Here is a 23,258-nt window from a genome sequence, read left to right on the forward strand (position 1 = left end):
GCTGGTCGCTGACTGGTGACTCTGTGGTGTCTTTACAACATTTTTACTATTACAAATCTGCCACACACCAACTTTGGGACAATGAAAAGTCACCATTCATTGCACAGCATGGATGCGCCACTCTGCTTCTGCGAAATGCTGCGTGCCAGTTCTATAGCTGAATATGCTAACTTATCAGATCCAGTGAATAATTCACAGATGCCTGCCAAGATTTGTTCTATCGAAAAAACATTTTGTCTCATTAACACATTCCCTGGTACTATGAAATTATGTGTGAGGCTAAGTGTAGGGTGCTGTTGAAATGACTTTCTCTCCATGACACAGCTCAGATGGTACCTGCCCCCTCATGCCATCTGAGCAGTGCAGACATCTGTGAGCAGCAACCTGCCAAGAACAAGTCTAATGTAAAAATATGATAAATATTCTGAAATGGAAAGACGGCTGAAGGGTCATTCGGAGTGGCTGTGAAAGGCTTTCATGTCAAGTACGAGCAGTGTTTTTCTTGTGTCTAAGTGAAAATGTCATGTGTACACTGGAGGGTTTGTGGTTTGTGTGTTTTCCTATTACCTTGCTCAAAGAAGATTGAAGTGCCCTCACGGTGTGACAACTGTGGAAAGCTAACCAGCCACTAAGACATCTGCTACAAGTTTTTGTTGGAGTGACAGGGCCTTCGGCAAAACAACCGAGGACCAAACTGACATTATAATAAATCCCTCAACTACAAGTCAGTGAGCTTTCATGTACTCACTGACGATGAAAAAAAAAACAGACTCTCTTTTTTTTAACTGTTCCTCGACACGTTCACGTCTTCGTGTGTTTGTGGTGACAGCACCGGTTCTTATCTGTAAAAGATTATATACGTAGAAAAGAAGATGAATAGTTGTCTTTATCACAAACTGTATATTAGAGCCTGAGCGGTATAGAGTTTTGGGGGCTGAGTCTGATACCAATATCAGGGAGTAAAACAATTTGGATACAACCCATGTACCAATATATATATTTTAAAAAAGAACTTGGCCATGATTCCTAAGATGTCATTATCAAACCCTTATGAAAAAGATATTTTACAGTTTAACCATAAACTTAGAAAAAATAACTAGAAATGAAGAGAAAACACAAATAGAACCAATTATGTAGAGCTTGATTTAGATAATAATCTTTTTTTCAGGGTAAAATGTAAACATAACTGAACATCATTATTTGCATTGTTTATTCTGTAAATAAAACGTTTTCATATCAGCACATATCGGCAAACATAAACACAGATACCGATATGCCTGTTATGATAAGTCTCATATCGGCTAAATTCTTATCGGCCAACTAATAAAAAACAGTCGGGTTAGACTGTGTATAAATGCACACGATACAGTCTGCAGTAAAATGCTTCTCTCCACAGACAGGTGGACCGGGAACATGGGGTGTAAATATTCAGCAATACAGGACAGAGCAAAGCAGAACAAACCATGATTGTAAAGGATAGAAATATAGCTACGTTTGAGAACAGAGTATATTTACTGTTACGGGTTGGTTTATAGCCTACAATTTGTGATGGTGTATTGGCAGTATATTGTGCAGAACATGCTTCAGTAAATGATGTGACTACTTCTTCCACCACTAGATATAAAGTGATGTAGAGCAGCTCTGAGGATTATGTAAGTCAGTGGGTAGTAGTGGGGATGCACATCACACAGCTCACAATCCCAGGAGACGGTTCTATCCTATTCAGTTTCTTATTTAACAGCTATTTTCAAATATTAATCAACTCAAGTCATGGGTATAGCGACAGGATGTGAGGAGGCTGATGGGTTTTGGAATGACTTTTTACACATCAACCACGTTTGGTGAGATCATTATAAACAAGTGTATTTATAGAAAGCGGTTTACACTATAATACACTACATCTCGAACACAATAACAGTCAATACGGTTTATACACTAGCATTCTGGGATCTACTTTTAGAAATCGATTATAAAATGACCACCTGTGTATTAATGCACCGACCTTCCAAATTGTTTTGCTATCTAGTATAATCTACGACAATACAGTTAACATAAAGATACACAGTATATATATATATATATATATTATAGAAGACATTTAAAACATTATATTAAGATGGTAGTTCCAGTCCTTCCGTGTGACTGGCTGAGCCGCATTCAAAACCGTTGTAAAGTCTTTATTTAACTGTAAGCTAAATATAATTAATAACCCATGTTTTCACTGTTTCGCCCATAACTGTGGTTTTATAAAAAGAACCATGTTACTTAAAATAATAAATTCTAAGCGTGAACAGTAAAACCTTTCTCTGAAACATACAATAAATTAACATACACATCACGTCCAATTTGAGCTACAGGGGAAACATTCAGTGTAGCTACCTTGAGGACTGAGCTGAGGGTATTGGTGGGTGTGCAACTCGACAGGGAGGACGTGCTGGACCTGACGGCATGACGACTGAACGAGCTATAAATACTCTTGTTTTGTCGAGAGGGGGGACGATATAAAATCCGAGCCAAGGCACTGACAGCCTGAGCGACCTGTCTGCCCGATTGTCCTCTGATAATCTCTGTGATGGAGAGACGAGGTCAGCTTCGGCCGCCGTCTGTCCTCAGCATGTGAACCAGACTGCCCACCAAATTCGTCAATCACGTCCTTGGTGATATATGCAATACCATGTTCATGTAATAGACTGGCTTGCATGTAAATAATAAGTGCAACTTACTCTAACCATACAGTGTTTTATTCGTATTATTTTAAACTGTTGTAGTGTTTTTCTCCCCCCTCACATAACAATAATAATAATAATGAATGCACCAGGAATTGTGATAATAGGGCTATGAGAGCTCACTGCGTGTAAAGAGGCTGTTATTTGCTTGTTATTGCATAACATAAAAATCCTAAATGTGAATGCTATGACAGCTGCATCCACAGATTACAGTCTGCAATGGTGCACCTCCTAAAAATAGCACCTGTGGCTCCACAGGCCCAAAGAAATATCATTAAAATGGAAACAGTGTCATCTACTGGTCATACTACACAATGTCATGAGCTTGGACTATACTGGGAACTTTGGGGAAACGTGTTTGGCCTTGTGGCATCAGTTGCTGTTGTGCAACTGCAATAATATTTATGAATTGCAAATTGATTGGTAAATTCCATCATATATGTTGCTCAGTGGTTGATCAGACAGCTTTGTAGATTCATCATTTTGAATTTGAGAGGGGACAATGAGCCGTGAAGATGCCACCTGAGAACGTTCCCACTCTTCAGGTTATTGAAATACCAACTGGTGGGAATTTTTGTTAAAGAAACGGAGATGCTTTTATCCCAACCAAAAAGCAAGGCCTGACTGAGTGTGTGATTAGCAGAGATTATATGCAGATTTGTCATCGTCATAAATCTACCGCTGTCCACGGTCTCACATTTTTATTTGTCACTTCAAAGCATTCTTCAGTCGCTCTCCTTCGTTTACTGTTTGGCCCAGTGGACAAATGTCTTCCCGCTAGAAGAGGAACAAAGCACCTCTCTTGTGCTCTGTTCACCTGTTTCCCACATCAGTGCCCATCACATGTCACATTAGAGTTTGGATGTTTGGATACAGCTTCATGATCATTTGCCTTGAAATATTCTGTTCTTGCCTTATTATACATTTAGACCTTTGACAAGCAGGAACACAACACATCAATTGTGATTTATCTGCTGATTACGAGGTCTCTGGCTCTACATGAACACTCCAGCAGTGGTGGTGGGAAATTAAATTCTCTCTCTTCTCATCTTGCCACTGTCCTACAGCAGCTGGGACGGACCCAGTGGGTGCACCACTCTCATTCCAGGACCCCGACGGCCCAGCTGTTTGCTATCCCTCATCCTGACGGCTGGTCATACAGGGGCACAGGCGAACATCAGCGAATCTGACGTGTGATCCTGCATGCCTGTCACTGTGGCTGACTCATTGCCGTGCAGGACCTCACAGCTGGCACCTACACGCTAAGGACCATGTCATTTCTGAGCAGCAGATAAGACTGTCATGATAAATCTTCACAAATATATAACTATCATATCGCCGAGATATTAAATTGTAAATTTGCAGTTACCGTGGCAACAAAAGCAACTTTATCAACTGGTAAAGTAAATCTGCTGTCCCCCCCAAAAGGTTCTGTATAATGTATTCATCAGTGTTACTTCTCTGTGATGAGGGTGTCTGATGACACTCACCTTTTCTTTAAACCTCTATACTTGGGGGAGAACTGGGAGGACATCTTCCATTGGCTATCTGTGAAAAAGAGAGAGATGCCGATGAAGAATTGTCTCACTTTTACTGTGATGCACTGACGAGCAACCAATAAGAAAAAGCGGGTTTAGTGTGGGAAACAAGGAGAAGACAAGAAATCAATTGTAGGAGTTGTAGTTTCAGTGTATTGCTAGTTTGGCCCGGTTGTACCTCAATTATTACTTTCAGGAGATCTCCAGAAAGTTTTTTGCGAGATCCTTTTGTAGCCTAATAAGGCGTTTATTAAATGTCTGCATGTTTTGTTAAGCACCTTAAAGGAATACTGAATACTGCTCAGTCAACACAGGTCCTGCACCATCTTGTCCACTCCTCTCCCTCTCTTTCCTTTTCTCAGTGCCCACATGAACTACCTGCTGCACAACAGCGCCGACTAGCTGCAATAACTGATATAAGCATATCAGATGAAAAAGGCGAAAATAGAATCTTAAATTAAGTTGACCGTACAAACAGAATATCAACATTACTGTTAACACTTAATAAGTGTCAACAAGATGATGAATATCAATTCAGGGAGAAAAATATATTAAATATACTAAACTAATGTCTGAACAATTACGATGTTTAAACATGTGTTAACACAATTATGTTCACCTATCACAATGTCATTCTTACACAATAAAAGTCTGGTGGTGCTAATTAAATGTGCTCTCTCACTCGCACAGTGAAATATGGCTATTATAAAAATCAAACAGAGAATTAGAAATAAAGGCAACGGGAAACAACGATTATTTAATAAATATATTATTTCAACACAAAAACATTAATGACTATCCACCTTATCACGTTCATAAAGAGCACTCTACCTGGTAATTACTTAAAAAAATGTTCTAATGATTTTACATCATTCCAATTTGTTGATATAATCTTTCTTTCTTTCTCTGTCACTTTCTCCCTCTCTCACACACACACTCATAAAGAGGGCTTTGTAAACATGGAGGGTGTAAACACAGGGGGTCAGAGTGCAGATTTAAAGAGGGGCAGAGATTGGGGAGGTATGTGCATAAGCATCTGTTTTCTTCATTTATGCATTTACTCCTTTGTCTGTAGCTTCTCTTTGGTTTAATTTGGTTCGTGGGAAGCTCTCTCCCAAAATTGGCCTCCCCAGTAAGAAACTATTCCTGGGGTTACTGTGGCCTTCAGGGGGCTTAGGGACAGATCCAGAAGGATTACCCCCAGCAAAGGCAACTAACATTCACCCAAAATGATCAGCATAGCTGCAACAACAGTTTCCCTCTCCCCTTTCTTTGTTTTCAGTGCCTTGAAATGTGAGACTACCCTGGAAAGTTGCCTGGTGAGCAAAATGTACATTCTTACACACGGCCCCCTACCTCCTTCACTCTCAGTCACTGCACCACTTTTTCTTTACTGCTTTACTTAATCTTCACCTCTGCTCCCTGCATCACAGCCTGAAATAGATATGTGGTAGAACTATAAAAGCTGAATAGAAAATGCAGGACTGCAAAAATGTAATAACATGCCACAATATGAGGTGACTGTACAGTACTTTATATAATCTCTTCCCCTGGTAATATAGAGGAGCATTGCTGCTCTGTGAACATTTTAATTTAAATGTTCTGTGACAGAACCACCGAAACACAAACAAATTGTACTGTAAACAGAGTGTTTTGTGTCCAAGCCTTTTTGCACTCATTCAAAATGTCATCGCTGCCAGTCCTGTCTTTGGTCTTTATACTGTACACAGGAAATTTCTGACCCACATCATCCGCTGTTGTAACATCACCTAACTGATTTAAGCATGGAAGTGCAGACACCCTTATATTCAAAATGATTACTGCACAACCTTCTCATCAGATATTTAATTTTGTCTCGATCTACAACCACTTACACTTAGAGTGCATATTAATTCCTCTAAATTGTTTGAGTTATCGCAAGTTTTATAAATGTTGCAAATGCAAATGCAAAAAAAGATTGTTTAAGGTCTACAATGTACATAAATGTAACTGAATATGTCCATGTAAAAACAAATATCAGCACCTACACTCTGAGCTCAAATGTTGATATTTATATATCTTTTGAGCTTGATGCCCATTATCTACTTTGGAAGCCTGCATGTAGTAGGAGGGGATTTTCACTAGAGGGTGATATTTCACTACATATTGATGTTAGGTCACAGGAGCTGAAACACACTCAGCATTTTCAAAACCACCACCTCCCTGAAAGTTCCTGTTCTCATGAAAGGTCACACACTTCCACATTAGACTCATATACACTGTCGAAATTTACAGTGACGCAATAAGACATGTGTGTGTTTATCAATCAGCAGACTAGGTGTGTTTAAAAGTGTATATATAGTTTATATGTGTTGCACAGGATAATTATTTTATGTGGAAATGATGACATGTGTGTGCATTAAAATCCTTGACAACATTAGCTCCTTTTTAAAGTGAAAATGGAAGAAAACTTGTGATTATAACAACTAGTGCATTTAGTACTGGAACTATACAAAGATGTATGTGTGTCTAGGCCAGGAGGCAAAACTCGAGGAGAGGAAAGTTACATATATATATATATATATATATGTGTGTACTGCAGGATATATAGCCTGAATGTATAGTCTACTGACTCACTGTGTACTGTGTGTGCTGTTTATTAAGTTTACAAGCGGCAGAGGCAGAAGCAGCTCCTCAGTAGTTTGTTATTTAAAGATATTGCATTTTTCCCCTTAATTCATTAAGTTGACAAAGGCTTGGGGGGGGGGGGGGGGGTGACAGGTGTTTTTCAGGAAAGTCCTACGTCTGCTTAATCCTGTCATATTAGCACAACATGTCAGATCTGCTTCATCAGCCTCCATGGGGCCAATTAATCATGTAGCCTGGTTTTTGTGTTTATATCGTGTCTACCTCCGGGAAGACGAGTCAGGGGCCTGGCGGTAGTCGTCTGTCCGGTGAAACCTCCTCTTCCTGGGGGAACACAGTTGCCTCCTCTGCGGTGTTGCTCTCGGTTTCAGTGCAACTTCCAGATGAGTCACACAGTGTAAATAGAACAATACGCAGCAGTAGCTTAGCCACGCGTCTCCATGCGTGTATCGAAATGTCGCAGCAAGCGTGTGCTGTAACATAAGTTCACTTCACGTCTGTTACATTTACTAACACTGTCACTCGCAGATATTTATTCTGACGTGAACGTTGTCAGCGACGCGACATCCAGCACAAGCGCGTCTGTCACAGAGCGCTGTTTGGCAACGGCCAATCAGGAGCCTCGTTACTGGCTCGTCCGGCGCGTTTGACCAACGGGATCGCGTTTCTTTGCGGGGTGAAGTATGGTGGCGGCAATGTTGTGGAGTTTCCGCTACTCGTCTGCTGTTCATGCCATAGGTTAGAGAGCTAGCACAAGTAAGCTAGGTTAGCGTCGCGACAGGCCTCCAGCGAACCAGCGGGAGAGCGACCGAGATCAGACCCAGCTATTCGGGAAGGAGACGACCACCCCCTTTATGTGTCTGCATGAGAACAGTTAAAATCCCAGAAATATGGTGGTTCTCAAAATTCGAGACCAGGTAAGCGGTTGTTGTCGCAGGCGGACTGAAGTTTCAGCTAATGCTGGCCGGCTAACGTTTAGCTAGCTGGCCCCCCGATTTCAACACTCGCCAGCGGAATGTAATTGGAGTCTGTCGGGCTATTCACCGAAACGGAAGCGTTTCCCCAAGCGCTAAATAATAAATAGTGACTTGTGAGGGGAAAGGTAGACGCGGGGCTTTTGGCTAAATCATATATGGAGTCATGTTCTTGGTCGATGATTGGTGGCATCACATTTACACCGAGACACATGCTCAAGCGGTGGCTGAGTTGTAGCCAGCTAATGGTCCCGTGTTTATCACCAGCAATTAGCCGGAGCCGGTGCTAAATGTGAAGAAAAAAAAAATAACAACGCAAAACTGAGCTTGAGTTGTTGCTTCCCAGTGATTCAGTGTTTTAACAATAGCCACCATCATGTTGTATGAGGTGATACCTTAACAACCAAAGCGATCTGTTGATTGTATATATATATATGTTTCTTATTTGAGTTTACATCAATTAGATAATGTCTTCGATCACAAGAATATAATGTATATCCCCTTATTAATATTTTAAACAACTCAACCAGTTATTGCAGCAGTCTAAGACGAAGCTGTTGACCAACATGCATGTATTTCTACTGTATAAGTAGTATGCATGCAGGTAAACTGCTGTGTAATGGTTATAAACGCATGAGGAGACTGGCAGTGTCACCGTTTATCAGAGATGTGTCCCCTAACGACATTAACCACTTGTCGCCTACGTGTGAAAACGAGAATAGCTGTCTGTTGTCATTCAGAGACGTGTTTTGTACATGCCAGCTATTCTTGTAGCCTATGTACGTGCATGCGTCTTTCATTGTGTGTGTGTGCTTGAATGATCGTGTGCCTGCCTGGGCTCCTGTGAGCCAGTGGAGTTGCCAAAGAGCTGTCTCCATGGTGATGGTATTAACTAGGCTGGCTTGTATGAGGAGAGGAGGTGCACAGTCGTGCAGCCAAAGAAGCATAGAAAATCTCCTACACCAGTCGTGCAGGACTGGAGCGCTGAAAACAACAAAATGCAGATTTGTCCCTGTCCCTGTCACTGTGGGGGGATATTCAGAGATCGTCGAAATGAAACTGTACGAAGCACAAGTGGCTGCTTGTTTCTCTGAATTCATCCTCAGTCACTCTTAACCTTTATTGCACCCGGCAGATATTCATGGGCATTATAATAAGTGAATGAAAGGATTGTCTTATGTTTAAAGTGAGTGTAAGCTACTTACTCCCTTGGATGGTAATGGTAGTCTTTGTCTTCTTAATTCTTAATACTTACTGAGCATCAGTCTGCTGAAATTATTCATGTGGCTCAAATATGTACCAGTGCAAAACATATCGTGTCCTATTAGTTTCAAGACAATTCAAAGAGAATTATCCTTCCTATAATCACGTATGTAAACCTAGAATGGCCGTTGAAACAGCTTGAAATAAATTGTTCACATATTCTTACAACATTTGTGTAAAACCAAAGACTTGCTGCAAAATAGTTGAATTTATTACATGCAGAGCAGACAGTACATATTATTGCTCTCAGCCCGAGGGGAAAGGGTTTGACTTGAGTACCATGTGAATGGCCCTGGATAACAATGTGGTTGTGAGCCGCTGAAAACATATTGAGAAGCAGTTCAGACAAAATGAATTGCATCCAAACATAATTGGTTCTACTTCCTGGCGTTTGTCAAGCATGTGGCTTAAACGGTGCTGTATGAACTAGATGTCTTCTGCACATGAGGTATTAGAAGCTACACGGCTGCACATTAGCTAATTAGCTGGCCGGGCAGCTTGGTGGGTTAAATGAGGTATGAGATCTTGATGGCCAAATGTACTCTGCACGCTTTATCATTCTGAATGTATGCAGAAAGAAATTCAGCTGGTGGGATTGGTTTTCTGCAGATTTCCCTCTCCAGCTCTTTCAAACAAAGGTGTAGTAAAGACATTTAAAAGGCAATACAAGTTTTCATTCTAGCTGAATATTGCAGCAGGTGATTTTAAACCCTGCTGACGTTTGGCACTTGGTAACTGGAACCTCCTGCTTCGTTAGCTCACGTTTTGTTTTGGATACTTGGGTGCAAATTGCTCATTCAGAGCTTGTAATTGCTCCCATGTAATGGAAGTGCTAGATAATGGCTCACCTGACACACGACATTTAAGTATCACCTAAATTCACAGCTGTTGCTTCTACAGCTGTAAACTCATCATGATGGCTTAATTAGTTTTTTGGAATAGACATTTAACTAAAGTCAGGAAAGGGTTAAGTTTTTGTGTTAGCCAGGAATGTTCCATCTGGGTCTTTCATGGGTTACCAGTTGCAGCCTCTGGAAGGGATCCCCTGCCCTCACTGTTCTCCCCATCCATGCCAGCCTCCTCCCACAGGCAGTGGAAAACTGCCTGGTCGTACACTCTGCTGGTGTTATAGTGGATCTGATAGGGGAGCACAACAATGTGGAGTTGGACAATATGATGCGTTAAGGTCCACATAATCGAAACACAAATTACTCTAAACTGTTTTACTGTTGATAAGGGCATTGGTTTCAGCATTATTTTGAAATACTAGATAAGTAAGAGATGTAACATTGTTTAATGAGGGGGGGTGCTAGAAGCTCATAAGTGGTGATAATCTGATCTGCAGCCAGTTTTGTGAAGGACCAGGGCGTCCAGCATTGATAATAATGCTGAATTGTCTCTGGGGCCCCAGACTATTTGTTTATGATTGATGTGCCAAAATGATTCTTTACCAACAAGTTAATAACGAAACTGTGCTCTCTCTGTCTGTGGGTACTCAGTTCCAATTCAGTCTTTAGGGACCTTGCGGGTGTTGTGAGAGAGCCTCCTCTTACAGGAAGTATTGGCAAAAGGCTGCAACACTGTCACAATGAATCACTTAAGCTACCCACACATGGATAAATATTGCTTTAAATGTTTATGGTTCCAATTACATGTCTCAAAAAACACAGTTAATCTTGGCAGTCTTATTTTTAGGTTTTAATTAAACACACGTGAATGTTTTTGCAAAATGAAAATGAGTAAAAATGATCCAAATATATAAAAATACACAGCAGCATTTTCCCTATGTACACTCCCTAAGAAAGGTGGAGCCAGCTAAAGTACTTTGTAAGAAGCCAGAGCAGGAATGGCATGGTCCTTCATCAGACTTCACAAAGAGAACAACTTTCTCCTTTACCTCAGATTGGTTTCGAAGCCTTGTTTGACTTTCATCATTTTTGCCACTTGTTGAAATGGTGAAGAGGATCAGCTGTGGATAGTTTTCACTAGAGGCCAGTCATGTCAAAGTCAGTCATATGGAGCGCATGGTTTCTGGACCTACATTTCTCTCTGTGCCGCGGTGTGGATGTGGTTTTCTCACCGACCAACATCACAGTACAGAATTAGAAAGTGTCTGCTCAGCGTTTGTCAGAATCGATCCTGACAGTCTGCCTCCATCATCGTCTGACTTGTGGAGTCATCGTTTTTACTGAAAGGCCTCAGTCTCTGCCCTTTTATCAGGATTTTAAAACACAAATATTAAGGGACTTTTTAACAGCCTACACGTGATTGTGTAATCTCGGAGCAAATGAGTCGTGTGTGTATTGTGGTGCTTGATGACGAGGATCCAGAAGTCTCTTTACGCTCTAAGGTCTCCAAGGTCTGACTGAGTGGTTATTGTTTTCTCAAATTTTAGACTGTTGGAGTTTTAGGTCTGACTCAGTCTCTTTCTTTTACAGCCTGCTTTGCTGAAAGCTATTTTCAATGTGGACCCAGATGAAGTACGCTCACTCATATTCAAAAAAGAGGATGTGAATGCACAGGTAATCCCAACAGACTCTACTCTGCATCCGTTTCCTCTTATTCTTGTTATATTTTAAAAACATCCTAACAACACTTATTTTAAAACCTCTTATGCATCATGCAGCTCTTTCAATTAATAGTCACAGAGTACAAAACAGCACATTTTATTGCATTCCTCAAAGTTACTGTTTGGTAAGACCAGATGTTTGTTTCAAAGTATGGCTCGTTTGTACTTGTTTCACTGGAAGTCTTTTCTAGTTACTGAATTTATTTTTCACACTTTTTTTTTTTCTACAAATGTGCGGCTGTTAACAGTAAATTCCAATTTCTCCTCACTAGCATTGTAATGTTACAAACCGCAAAGAAAACGGTGTGGTCTCGTTCCAAAAGATCAGGACCGTATTCCCTTGTATAAAGTAGAGAAAGACTTTAAAGTTAAGATGTAATTGCAAGCTGTTTTCCCACTTTTAATCACAGTCTCTTCTGTTCACATTCCTACAGGACAATGAGAAGCGAACTCCACTGCATGCTGCTGCCTATCTCGGAGATGCAGAAATTATAGAGCTGCTGATTCTTTCAGGTATGGGTTTTAAAACGGAGGCTTTAAGTAATCAAACTTTTCAAGTCAAATTCTATTATATTATTGAAATTGTGTATTTGGTTTCTCACATTGAGCTTGTCTAAATATTCGTTTATAAATACCTGACAGATATTTAGAAGTGTGGTTTAGAAGTGTGGTTCGTCATGATATTTGTACCCACTTAAACATTAGAGAACATCTTAAAGCAATGTCCTGATCACCTGTTATACTTGGTACCATGCACAGAGGCCCTGACATACTTGTTTTTCTTTTCTCAACTTGTCTTGGAGCATAAAGGCATATTTCAAATGTGGCAATCAGCAGAATATTGTTGTGGCCAGATGGTGCATCTGTATTCAATATAGTGAAATATCTCTATGCACACCCTGTGTAGTCTGCTCTCTCTTACAGGTGGAGATGTTACAAAAACAGTCAAAAGGCTTTAATCATTGTTGAAATGTAGCTCTAGATATAGTTTAACTTTATGACCTTCAAACAGCCTCACAACCAATGTCCTGTGACTTGTAGGTGCCAGAGTAAATGCCAAAGATAACAAGTGGCTCACTCCTCTGCACCGGGCTGTGGCCTCCTGCAGTGAGGTATGTGAAATGCTTCTCTTATTCTCTTATCACATCCACGTGTAACACAATCAAACAGCGCACACCTAAATGTGCTGACTTCCTGCAGGAGGCTGTCCAGGTTTTGCTGAAACACTCTGCCGACGTAAACGCCCGAGACAAGAACTGGCAGACGCCGCTCCACATCGCCGCGGCCAATAAGGCTGTACGCTGCGCCGAAGCCCTCGTCCCGCTGCTCAGCAATGTGAATGTGTCGGACAGAGCAGGCCGGACTGCGCTGCACCATGCAGCCTTCAGCGGCCATCTGGAGGTAACTTTAAGCCCTAAACCAGTGAAAATCTCCTTAAGCAGAAGTCCAGTACATTAATGCACAAAGAGGGGTGAACTGCAGGGATTATTAATAATAAATGCTCTAATGATGAATAAATGCTACTTAAAAGTATTTATTTACATTGCAGCATAGCATTTTTAGGATATGAAATGAAAAGTGTGGCTTGATTATTCCCTCCGGTTCCCCTCTTCTTCTTTGAACAGCTTTAAATCCTTTCCCCATGTAAATCCCACTCACCCCCTTCCCCCCACCCCACTTCCCTCTCGGATCTCACTCACTGACCCTCATCTCGGTCTATGTATTAGTGACCTCAGTCTTGTCGGATTCATTTCTGGGCTGTACTCTAAGAAGTGCTTAAATACCTTTTTAGTATGTATTTATTTTAATCTTAATGGATACAAAAGTTATATTGATTACCTTCAGAGACAAAAGTTGCACAGTCAGCACTAAAAGGATCGTTGCTGACTGTGTGGCCACACACTCTGACTTGTCTTTATCGTGTTTTAAAGCTTAAATCATCTCAGTGTTCATATTGACGAATACAGTATTATCCTTCCCTCTTGAGAACATGTACCACTTACATTATTGTTGAACCATCCCAACAGACTTGACGTTGAGTGTGTTACCTTGCTGTTTCTGACAGGAAGTGTTTCTGTGTGCCTCACAAATGTGTAAACACAGTGGGCATTGTACCATATAGAACAAATGAACAATGGCTTCATTTTTGCTCATTTAAGATTCGTGAGATGAAACAACCAAGTTCCCCATATAGCTCTTCCTCTGTAACTCATCACACACAGAGCAGTTAGTTTGAGAAGCATGAAGTCAGCTGTTCCTTTCCTTATAGCAATGATTGGCTCTCTTTGTTTATCTTTAAGTTCTCATGTTTTCACGTTGCATATAAGATAACTATTTTAACAGCCAATAAAGCTATTTGTACCCACAGTATCTGCTGTCCGCTGTGTAGTCTTACAGGTTTTACATTCCGTTTTAACAAAAAAATCTGAGCTTGAGCCTCTGCTGCATTAGTGTATTGTAAAACCTTGATTAGGTCCGGTGACAATAATAATCCCATTTGATCCGTGAGTCCTTTGCACAAATCCAAAACCAGGTCAAACTGGAGAAACCACAACTCAACAAGAGGTGTACCCGCTCCAATGAACCAGTCAGAATTTGTTTAGAAAATCACAAATTTGCAGATAAAGGTTTTTCCCCACATGGTTGCAGACTGATACTTCAGGCAGGCAAGACATAAATTGTGGTCACACAGTCGAGGACACTATGTGCACAAACAGCGCATGCCCAATCACATGCCTGCATGCAAATAACTCATTGCCTTCACATACTCGCAGGCAAATTATTTATCTTGAGGGTGAAAATGTCTTGTCTGATCATATGTCAATGCAAATCAATGCATAAAAATGTTCAGAGAGTTTAAGTTGTTTTAAATACAAATACAGAGATGAGGACATGCAGTTGTAACCAGAGTTCAGTGTCATAACATATGTACACATATGCTGAAACATGGGTACTCTGTGGAAACGTATTGCTTAATATCTTGTTGATTCATCTGTATTCAGTGTATGCAAGGACAAAACGTTTATTGACCAACATTTGCTCTGCTATTTAAAAATGAACTGAAAGCTCATCTAATTCATCAGATCAGACTAAATTGAAGGTAGCTGTACTCTTGTATGTGGTGTAGACCAGAGGATCAATCTGTTTACTCCAGTATTAAGGCATTAAACACCATATCTACACAGAGACTCAGTGGTAGAAGATCTGGTAGATTTCAGGTTGTAACCTCCCATGACATGTTTCCTGATTCTTCCCTTGTTATTCTGATTGCTGCTTTTAGATGGTGAGGCTGCTGCTCTCCAGAGGAGCAAACATCAATGCCTTTGACAAGAAGGACCGCCGGGCAATCCACTGGGCAGCCTACATGGGTAATAAATTAACCACATGTTTGTTTTTTTACTTTACACTTTATTTTCTTTAGGAGCTCATCTTGTATTCAATGAAAGTGTCCAAGATGTAATCTATACAATTTCACATGGAAATCTTAATATATATACCTTTTTGTTTATATATATTCTGTTTGAGATCTGATTCATTGAACACATATCAGAACACATTATTTTTCTGTGTTGGAGTCAATGTCGGCATTTAGAAAAAACTTTGTTGTGTTTAATTGTCTGTACAGTAAAAATCCAGTCTGCAGCCAGAACGTTGCCCAGCGCAGTCAAATATCACTGGATGAAATACATAATAAACTCCTGATTACATGTTCATGTAACTAAAATCCTTCTCTCCTTTTCTTCAGGGCACATAGAAGTGGTGAAGCTGCTAGCATCTCACGGAGCCGAGGTGGCCTGCAAAGATAAGAAATCTTACACCCCCCTACATGCTGCAGCCTCCAGTGGAATGATTAGTGTTGTCAAATACCTCCTGGACTTGGGGGTGGATGTAAGTTCCACCCACATGCTCGCTGTCATTACACTGCGGACACTGCAGGATCTTATGATCTGATCAGGAGGGATGTGTTCTGAATAGCGACTCAACAGATTTCTATATTATGTGCTATAAGAGTCAAATTTCAGTGCTATAACTCTCCGTTTATCTTGCCGTCTAGATCAATGAGCCCAATGCATACGGCAACACGCCGCTCCACGTGGCCTGCTACAACGGGCAGGATGTGGTGGTGAACGAGCTCATTGAAAGTGGAGCCAACGTCAACCAGGTGAACGAGAAGGGCTTTGCCCCTCTGCATTTTACCGCCGCCTCGCGCCATGGGGCACTTTGTCTTGAACTGCTAGTCTGCAACGGTGCTGACGTCAACATCAAGGTGAGTAAAAACCAGAAAGACTCCTCTCATGATAACTTGCAGAGGAGCTCATTGTGGTCTAGGAAAGTTAACCGAATTTTAATATATGTATTTATAATCAAGAAGCAGTGATTAAACAGCCACACATGTTGCTTGTGTGTGATTTTAAGTTTTTATTTGTGTTGTAAAGTAATTGGACTAAAACGTAACTGTACCTTTTTTCTGTTGTTCGATAATATGTTATACATCTAAAAGCCATAGTAATGACCAACGCTGTGACACCACCATGTTTTTCTTTGACTCTAGAGTAAAGATGGCAAGACTCCCCTCCACATGACAGCCATCCACGGGAGGTTTTCTAGATCCCAAGCAATCATCGAGAATGGTGAGCTCCTCGACAAATTCAGCCTCGCTGGACAATGAAGTTAAAACTACTTCTTGCTAAGTGCTTTGTTTGTTTCCTCCTGAAGGTGCTGAGATTGACTGTGAAGATAAAAACGGAAACACACCACTGCACATTGCAGCCCGATACGGACACGAGCTCCTCATCAACACCCTCATCTCCAACCGAGCTGACACGGCTAAGTAAGTGAGCCTGGGCCTGCAGCTTTTTCAGCAACGGCTTCAACATTGTGAAAGAGCTGCCTGTTTAAATCTCTCCAAAGCTGACAGGCATCGACCGTTATGTAACTGATACACCGGATTCTGTACAATGTATAGAAAGTTCCTGCCTTGAGTTTAACACCAGGGATATTTTAGTGATACTGGCTAAATCGGCATGATTGTGTATTTTTTTTAATTTAGACGAGGGGTTCACGGGATGTTCCCACTGCATTTGGCTGCTCTCAGTGGATTCTCTGACTGCTGCCGGAAGCTCCTGTCTTCAGGTGAGCAAATCTATACTGTAAAATATCACATACAGTTAACAGTGGATGTAGAATCTTGTTCCTAATATTTCACTCTGCGCAGGCTTTGATATTGATACTCCCGATGACTTTGGAAGGACCTGTTTACATGCTGCAGCTGCTGGAGGGTGAGTACACCTGACAAGTAGGTTTAATATTAACTGTAAGTGTTAAGATAAAGTTTATAAACAAAAAATAATATCATTGTGTAAATCTCTTACCCCCTGTAGAAACTTGGAATGTCTCAATCTCCTCCTCAACACGGGTGCAGACTTTAATAGGAAGGACAGCTTTGGCAGGTTCGTACTATTTATCAGTCAAGAGTTTGTTTCAGTCTCTCAGTGAAATTTGAACAGTGAACTGAGCCATGTTTGCTTTTCCAGGACCCCGCTGCACTACGCTGCTGCCAACTGTAACTACCAGTGCCTGTTTGCACTGGTGGGCTCAGGGGCCAGCGTCAATGACCTCGACGAACGTGGCTGTACTCCCCTCCACTACGCCGCCGCCTCTGACACAGATGGAAAGTCAGTATACTTAGTAAACTCAGTGTATTAGGGGGGTGTTGGCTGAGTGGGAGGCGGGTTATGCTTGAAGGTTTGATGGATGAAAGCTGCACTTTGCATCATTGGTTATGCTAAGTAACAGTTCAAAGATTATCTTGTTTCCTTGACAACAGCCTCTTTGTTGTGTGTGTGCAGGTGCCTGGAATACTTACTGCGGAATGATGCAAATCCAGGGATCCGGGACAATCAGGGCTACAACGCTGTGCACTACGCCTCGGCGTACGGACATCGCCTCTGTCTGGAGCTGGTGAGAACTTCACTCCACAGTTCATGACATAAAACAATCAGCACCACAATATATGTGTTTTCATCACTGCTTCGCCCACTCTTTTACAGATTGCAAGTGAAACACCTCTAGATGTGGTGAGTTGAATTTGTACTTTTTGGGGATGAAAACTACCAGTGGGCCAAGTTGTGATCATGTACTTCCAATACTAGGATTCTGTAACCCCATCACTCAATTACTTGCCACGGCTCAATTACCGCAGGGCACTTTAACAGTTCCGGAAAGAAAGCTGCAACCAGCATTACCACAAGCCAAACAAACACCGCTTTCCAAACAGACAGGTTTAGAAAGGGCACTGCAGTAGTATCTATTAATCTGAAGAAAAAGAAACTGATAATCAATTTAGACATTTCTGTGCAACTGAGTCTCAAAAAACATCATTCCATAATGGTACAAAAGTTAACACAGACACTAAATGCAAGTAATATTCATGTTTTTAGTGCATTTCTCTTATTCCATTACATGATCAGTATAACGTCTTAATGAGATACTTCTGGCCTCTCCACATGTCGCACAATAGTCTAAATGTCTATGCGACAGATTCCACAGTGAATATTTGTGACGCAGGTTCTAACTTGTGTAATTTGTTCAGCTAATGGAAACCTCAGGGACAGACATTCTGAATGACTCTGATGTCAGAGCTCCGGTCAGCCCCTTGCACCTTGCTGTGAGTATTAAGTATTGTCAGTGTATTATTATTATTATCCTCACTCTCAGTTCACTTGTGTTAACTTATTCATTGAAAATGAATCTGTCAGGCGTACCATGGTCACCACCAAGCTATGGAGGTGTTGGTGCAGTCTCTGCTGGATCTTGATGTAAGAAACATCCAGGGACGTACACCCTTAGACCTGGCTGCTTTCAAGGGTCATGTCGAGTGTGTGGATGTTCTAATCAACCAAGGAGCCTCCATCCTCGTCAAAGACTTCACCCTGAAGCGAACCCCCATCCATGCTGCAGGTGGGGACCTCTTCAATTTGCCTACATCCGACTTTTCACATCTGAACACAGTACGATGAGAGATGCTAACAGGCTCTTTTTCTTTGCAGCTACCAATGGTCATTCAGAATGTTTGCGTTTGCTGATTGGAAATTCTGATCTTCAAAGTGCAGTAGATATTCAAGATGGAAATGGACAGTAAGTGAAGTTTGTTTGTGATTTAGTTTTTTTCACTTTATCTTCGAAAGTAATCGTTAACATAACTTTCTCCTGTTTTTGTTTAGAACACCTCTGATGCTGTCGGTCCTGAGTGGACACACAGATTGTGTTTATTCTCTGTTGAATAAGGGAGCGAGTGTAGAAGCCAAAGACAAGTGGGGGCGGACGGCCCTGCATAGAGGAGTAAGGACATATCACTATTCCTACATACTATACATAGAACTGGCTATTGCGGTAGTTCTTTACGTTGAAACTTTGCATTGCATCCACATTTTGATCTGGATCAAAGCACAAACTTCTTTTCTATTTCTTTAGAAATAACCAACTCATAAACATTTTTTCACCTCTCTTCTTTGTCTCAAATCATCATTCAGTGTTTAAAATCAATCGTGAGTAAAATCTGCCTTCTGTCTTCAGGCAGTGACCGGTCACGAGGAATGTGTGGAGGCCTTGCTTCAGCACAGCGCCAACTTCCTGGTGCGAGACTGCAAAGGGCGCACACCGGTCCACCTGGCAGCAGCGTGTGGACACACTGGGGTACTAGGAGGACTGCTGCATGCTGCCCAATCAGTGGAAACTCTCCCTGTCTTAACAGACAACCATGGCTACACCCCACTGCACTGGGCCTGCTACAATGGTACACAGATGAGGCTTAGAAGACCTCTTAAAAACAATCAGTTTAGATATGGGCATGTTAAGCTCTTAAATACAGAGATACTGTAGTAAAGTACGTATGTAAATTTGAGCACTTAAGGAAGTGTGGATTTTATTTATTTTTTGTGTTTCATGCTTGTTCTTTAAGTAAATTTTTCTTGCTGTTTCTCAATGCACCCATTTTTTTCCAAAAGCCTTTATGAAGCACCTGGAGATGAAGGCCAATGCATTGATTGCTTTCTGTGTTCTTTCCTGCAGGTCACGATACATGTGTGGAGGTTTTGTTGGAACAAGAAGTTTTTCACAAGGCCGACGGGAATTCTTTCAGCCCCCTCCACTGTTCTGTGTAAGATCCTCTGCTGACCTCTGTTTCCATCAACGTGCGTGAGGAAAGAATCTTAAACATATTAAATAAATCTCTCTTATCTCTTCCTTAGAATCCACGATAACGAAGGTGCGGCTGAGATGCTGATAGACACTCTGGGCCCTGCCATTGTCAATGCCAAAGACAGTAAAAACAGGTATACGTGGTCATTTAAAGCAAAGTATAACCAGATTTGCAGCCATAAGGTATTTGTGACACAGGATTGCTTGATTTAATATGAGTCTTGTTCTCGTGTTCTTTGTGCAGAACACCCCTGCATGCAGCAGCCTTCACTGACCATGTGGAGTGTCTCCAGCTGCTGCTGAGCCACAACGCTCAGGTCAACAGTATCGACACCACAGGGAAGACGTCGCTCATGATGGCTGCTGAGAATGGCCAGACCAATGCTGTCGGTACGAGAGCTTTTCACCTTTAACCAGCAGCCTGGGGAAATCTCACTGCGGGGTGTTATAGTTGGTGCACTAATGAATAGGTAAACACTGCTGCATTGAATAACTTTAACTTTGCTGTTCTTTTCCTGTGTTGTTGCTGTTAGAACTGCTGGTGAGCAGTGCGAAAGCAGATCTCACTCTGCAGGATGCTGTAAAGAACACTGCACTTCACCTGGCCTGCAGTAAGGTGTGTATGGCCACATGGTGGCACCGTACTCACATTCTACAGCAGTAAATGTACATTATGTTCCATCAAACGTGTTGTAATACTATCAACTGAGTATTTTCTGCACATTTATAAGTTACTTTATATGGTTGTTTTAACATGTATTGCTCTGTACCTGTTTTCGACAGGGACATGAAACCAGTGCCTTGTTGATATTGGAAAAGATTTCAGACAGAAACCTCATAAATGCCACTAATGCCGCCTTACAGACGTATGTATCACCTGTATTACATCAGTGTCTTGTCTTGTGCTGCATCTGAGTGGTGTGCGATGGAGTGGAAGTGTTTGTCGATAAATCACACAAACATAATGAACAAATTGAAAAATATTGACTTGACATCTTTTTTTAAGGCCTCTACATGTGGCTGCAAGAAACGGTCTGACTGTGGTGGTGCAAGAGCTGCTTGCAAAAGGAGCCAGTGTACTTGCAGTGGATGAAAACGGTAAATTCAATTCTTTATATAATATATCACCTACATATGCTACACAACAATTGAGAAGTGAGCACAACAGAACGTTTTATCCTGTTAACCATACAGTTACTACTTTCTCATTTAAGAGACTTAGTAACAGTGTTAGAAACTGAAGCTGTGTGTGACCGTAATAAAATGTGCAACGTCGTTGTTTCAGGTTACACACCCGCCTTGGCTTGTGCCCCCAACAAAGATGTTGCAGACTGCCTCGCCCTCATCCTGGCCACCATGATGCCTGTGTCCCCCTGCACCCCGGCACCCACCCTCCCTTTCAGTGCCATTAACCACTACACCACCAGCCCCTCCAAGAGCGTCACCTTCGACAGCCTGCCCGTGCTGCGCGGCGAGCACAGCTCCTACTGCAGCTTCAACAACGTCAGCCATCACGAGGGCTTCTACAAGGACGAGGAGCTCAACGACTCGGATTCAGAGACGTACTGAGGGACAGGAGGAGGCGATAGAAGCATAAACACACACACACTGTGTCTTAATAAATCACCCACCGCCAGCTTTGGAGGGCAGACGAAGAGAAAAGCCCCCACAGGAGCCTTAAAGAGTCCCCCCCCCACTTAGAAAAAGAGAGCAAGAGAGGGAGGAGGTGCAGCAGGCTGGCCCACACTCATCCCGACCTCATCCAGCACCAGGTGTCCTTCCAGCTGATACAGGACCTTAGTAACCGCTGCTTTACCAACACTGACTTGTTGAGTGCTTGTTGGGCAGACAGCGACATTTGTACGGCAATAACATGCTGAAGAGGGATGGTAGCACTTCACCGAGAGCTAAACTGACAGGGACCAGAAGACGCGGATGCATTTTAACCCAGTTTTAATTGTGTACATGAGATTGAGAAGTTGATGGGTTTATTGGTTCGTTGGGGAAGAGAGATTTCCTTTTTGAAATTTTTTGGGGAGGGAGTTAAATACCGCACACTACGTTTGTCCGAATGCGCTTGTATTTCAAATCTGTAAGTCATACAGGGGGAAAGTCATTTATTTTTTGAGATCAAAATTTTAATATTCCCATGTTCATGTCTTAAACTCCGTATCCTCTCGGAAAAAAAATCTGAATTTCTGACCTGAGTAATTTAAAAACATTTGATATGTGCAACAGGTTATTTTTAAGTTGATCAACCTTACCTTTGTGTATTGACTTGTCCACTGCGGTTTAGTCTTTCAAGAATAAATTATTTGTGTAAGTTTGGTTCCTATTTATGTGTTTATTTTGTGCCTTCATTAGTTACTGAGAGCAGATGGGTGTGTAGAGGCAGCTGTGATGCTCACTAGGTAAGTAATGAAACAACTGTAAGAAGCACTGATCCAACACTGAGCTGTCTGACGCTCGGCTTTGTGAGGAGAAACACTGTAAACCAATGACAGGACAGCGTTTGATTTTCTTCTGTTTGAATGAATTTTTCTTTTGCTCCTATATTAGTCAATGTTTGTTGACGGGTTTTGCTTGCTTTAACTTCAGAAAAAAAGAAACCACTCGATTCTACCGTGATTCAAAAATCCCTTTTCTGTCTGTTGAGAAATCATTTTAACTGGAAATATGTACAATACATTTGCTAGCTTCATTAGAATGGAAAAGATTTTTGTTTCTTTTCCTGGCTTTTTCTTGAAGAGGGATGAAACTAGCATGTATATAGAAATTGTGACTGTGAATTCAAAGCTCCAGTGAATTCTTTCATTACTGAGATTGCTGTATATTTTATGAGTAATAAAGAAATGAGTTATTTAATAATGACCATGAGTCTTTATGGGGTATTGACTTTAACTGTATTAGGTTTATTTCACATGTGAAGCAGCTCAAGTCTTTTCACAAGTGACATTTTTATCACAAGAGGAAAAATCACAGGTGTTCATTTAAGGGCAGGCCTGAAAAGGAGATTTATAATTCTAGTTATCACTATTCATTACCATTAAGACAGCAGTTGAATTTAATACAACCTGTCCCTTAGGATTCAGTTCGTAGTTATTGTAAATCATGTTGTAGAAATGTGATGATTTGACAAAAACTCTAAACTTCTTGGCTGAGGAAATAATTCATGGATCTTAATGGAAAGAATTTGGCCTATTTGTCTGAGTGTGACATTTGGTACGGCTTGTCTGAATTTCAAAGCGCCTTGGCAAACGTATGAACTCTGAGTCACTGTCTAGTTTTTATTATTTAATTAAATATGTCATGTATCTAAGAATACAATTAATTAATAGGATTCAATTGATTAATGGATTTCCAG

At 41.3% G+C, this 23,258-nt stretch overlaps 1 protein-coding gene across 1 annotated transcript; it reads left to right on the forward strand.

The window, feature by feature from the left end:
- The first annotated feature begins 7,558 nt into the window (after positions 1-7,558).
- Positions 7,559-22,759, forward strand: ankrd28b (ankyrin repeat domain 28b). Its single transcript, XM_034610390.1, has 28 exons — positions 7,559-7,806; positions 11,565-11,648; positions 12,130-12,208; positions 12,737-12,807; positions 12,896-13,096; positions 14,976-15,063; positions 15,441-15,583; positions 15,750-15,962; positions 16,248-16,326; positions 16,412-16,526; positions 16,746-16,828; positions 16,911-16,974; positions 17,077-17,145; positions 17,230-17,370; positions 17,545-17,656; positions 17,746-17,772; positions 18,288-18,362; positions 18,454-18,655; positions 18,745-18,832; positions 18,919-19,036; positions 19,271-19,490; positions 19,766-19,853; positions 19,945-20,028; positions 20,139-20,284; positions 20,428-20,510; positions 20,678-20,760; positions 20,901-20,992; positions 21,180-22,759. The coding sequence occupies exons 1-28, from the start codon at positions 7,780-7,782 to the stop codon at positions 21,461-21,463; spliced, it is 3,159 nt and encodes a 1,052-aa protein (XP_034466281.1). The 5' UTR covers positions 7,559-7,779; the 3' UTR covers positions 21,464-22,759.
- Positions 22,760-23,258: the final 499 nt, after the last annotated feature.

Source organism: Hippoglossus hippoglossus, chromosome 16 (genome assembly GCF_009819705.1).
Source record: "Hippoglossus hippoglossus isolate fHipHip1 chromosome 16, fHipHip1.pri, whole genome shotgun sequence".
NCBI lineage: Eukaryota > Metazoa > Chordata > Actinopteri > Pleuronectiformes > Pleuronectidae > Hippoglossus > Hippoglossus hippoglossus.

Bases quoted from the DNA above. Each gene is read 5' to 3' on its own strand.
- ankrd28b (XM_034610390.1), top strand. From the start codon at position 7,780: ATGGTGGTTCTCAAAATTCGAGACCAG. The intron at 16,327-16,411 runs GTGAGCTCCTCG...TTCCTCCTGAAG, and splicing joins CCAAGCAATCATCGAGAATG to GTGCTGAGATTGACTGTGAA. The intron at 20,761-20,900 runs GTATGTATCACC...TCTTTTTTTAAG, and splicing joins ACTAATGCCGCCTTACAGAC to GCCTCTACATGTGGCTGCAA.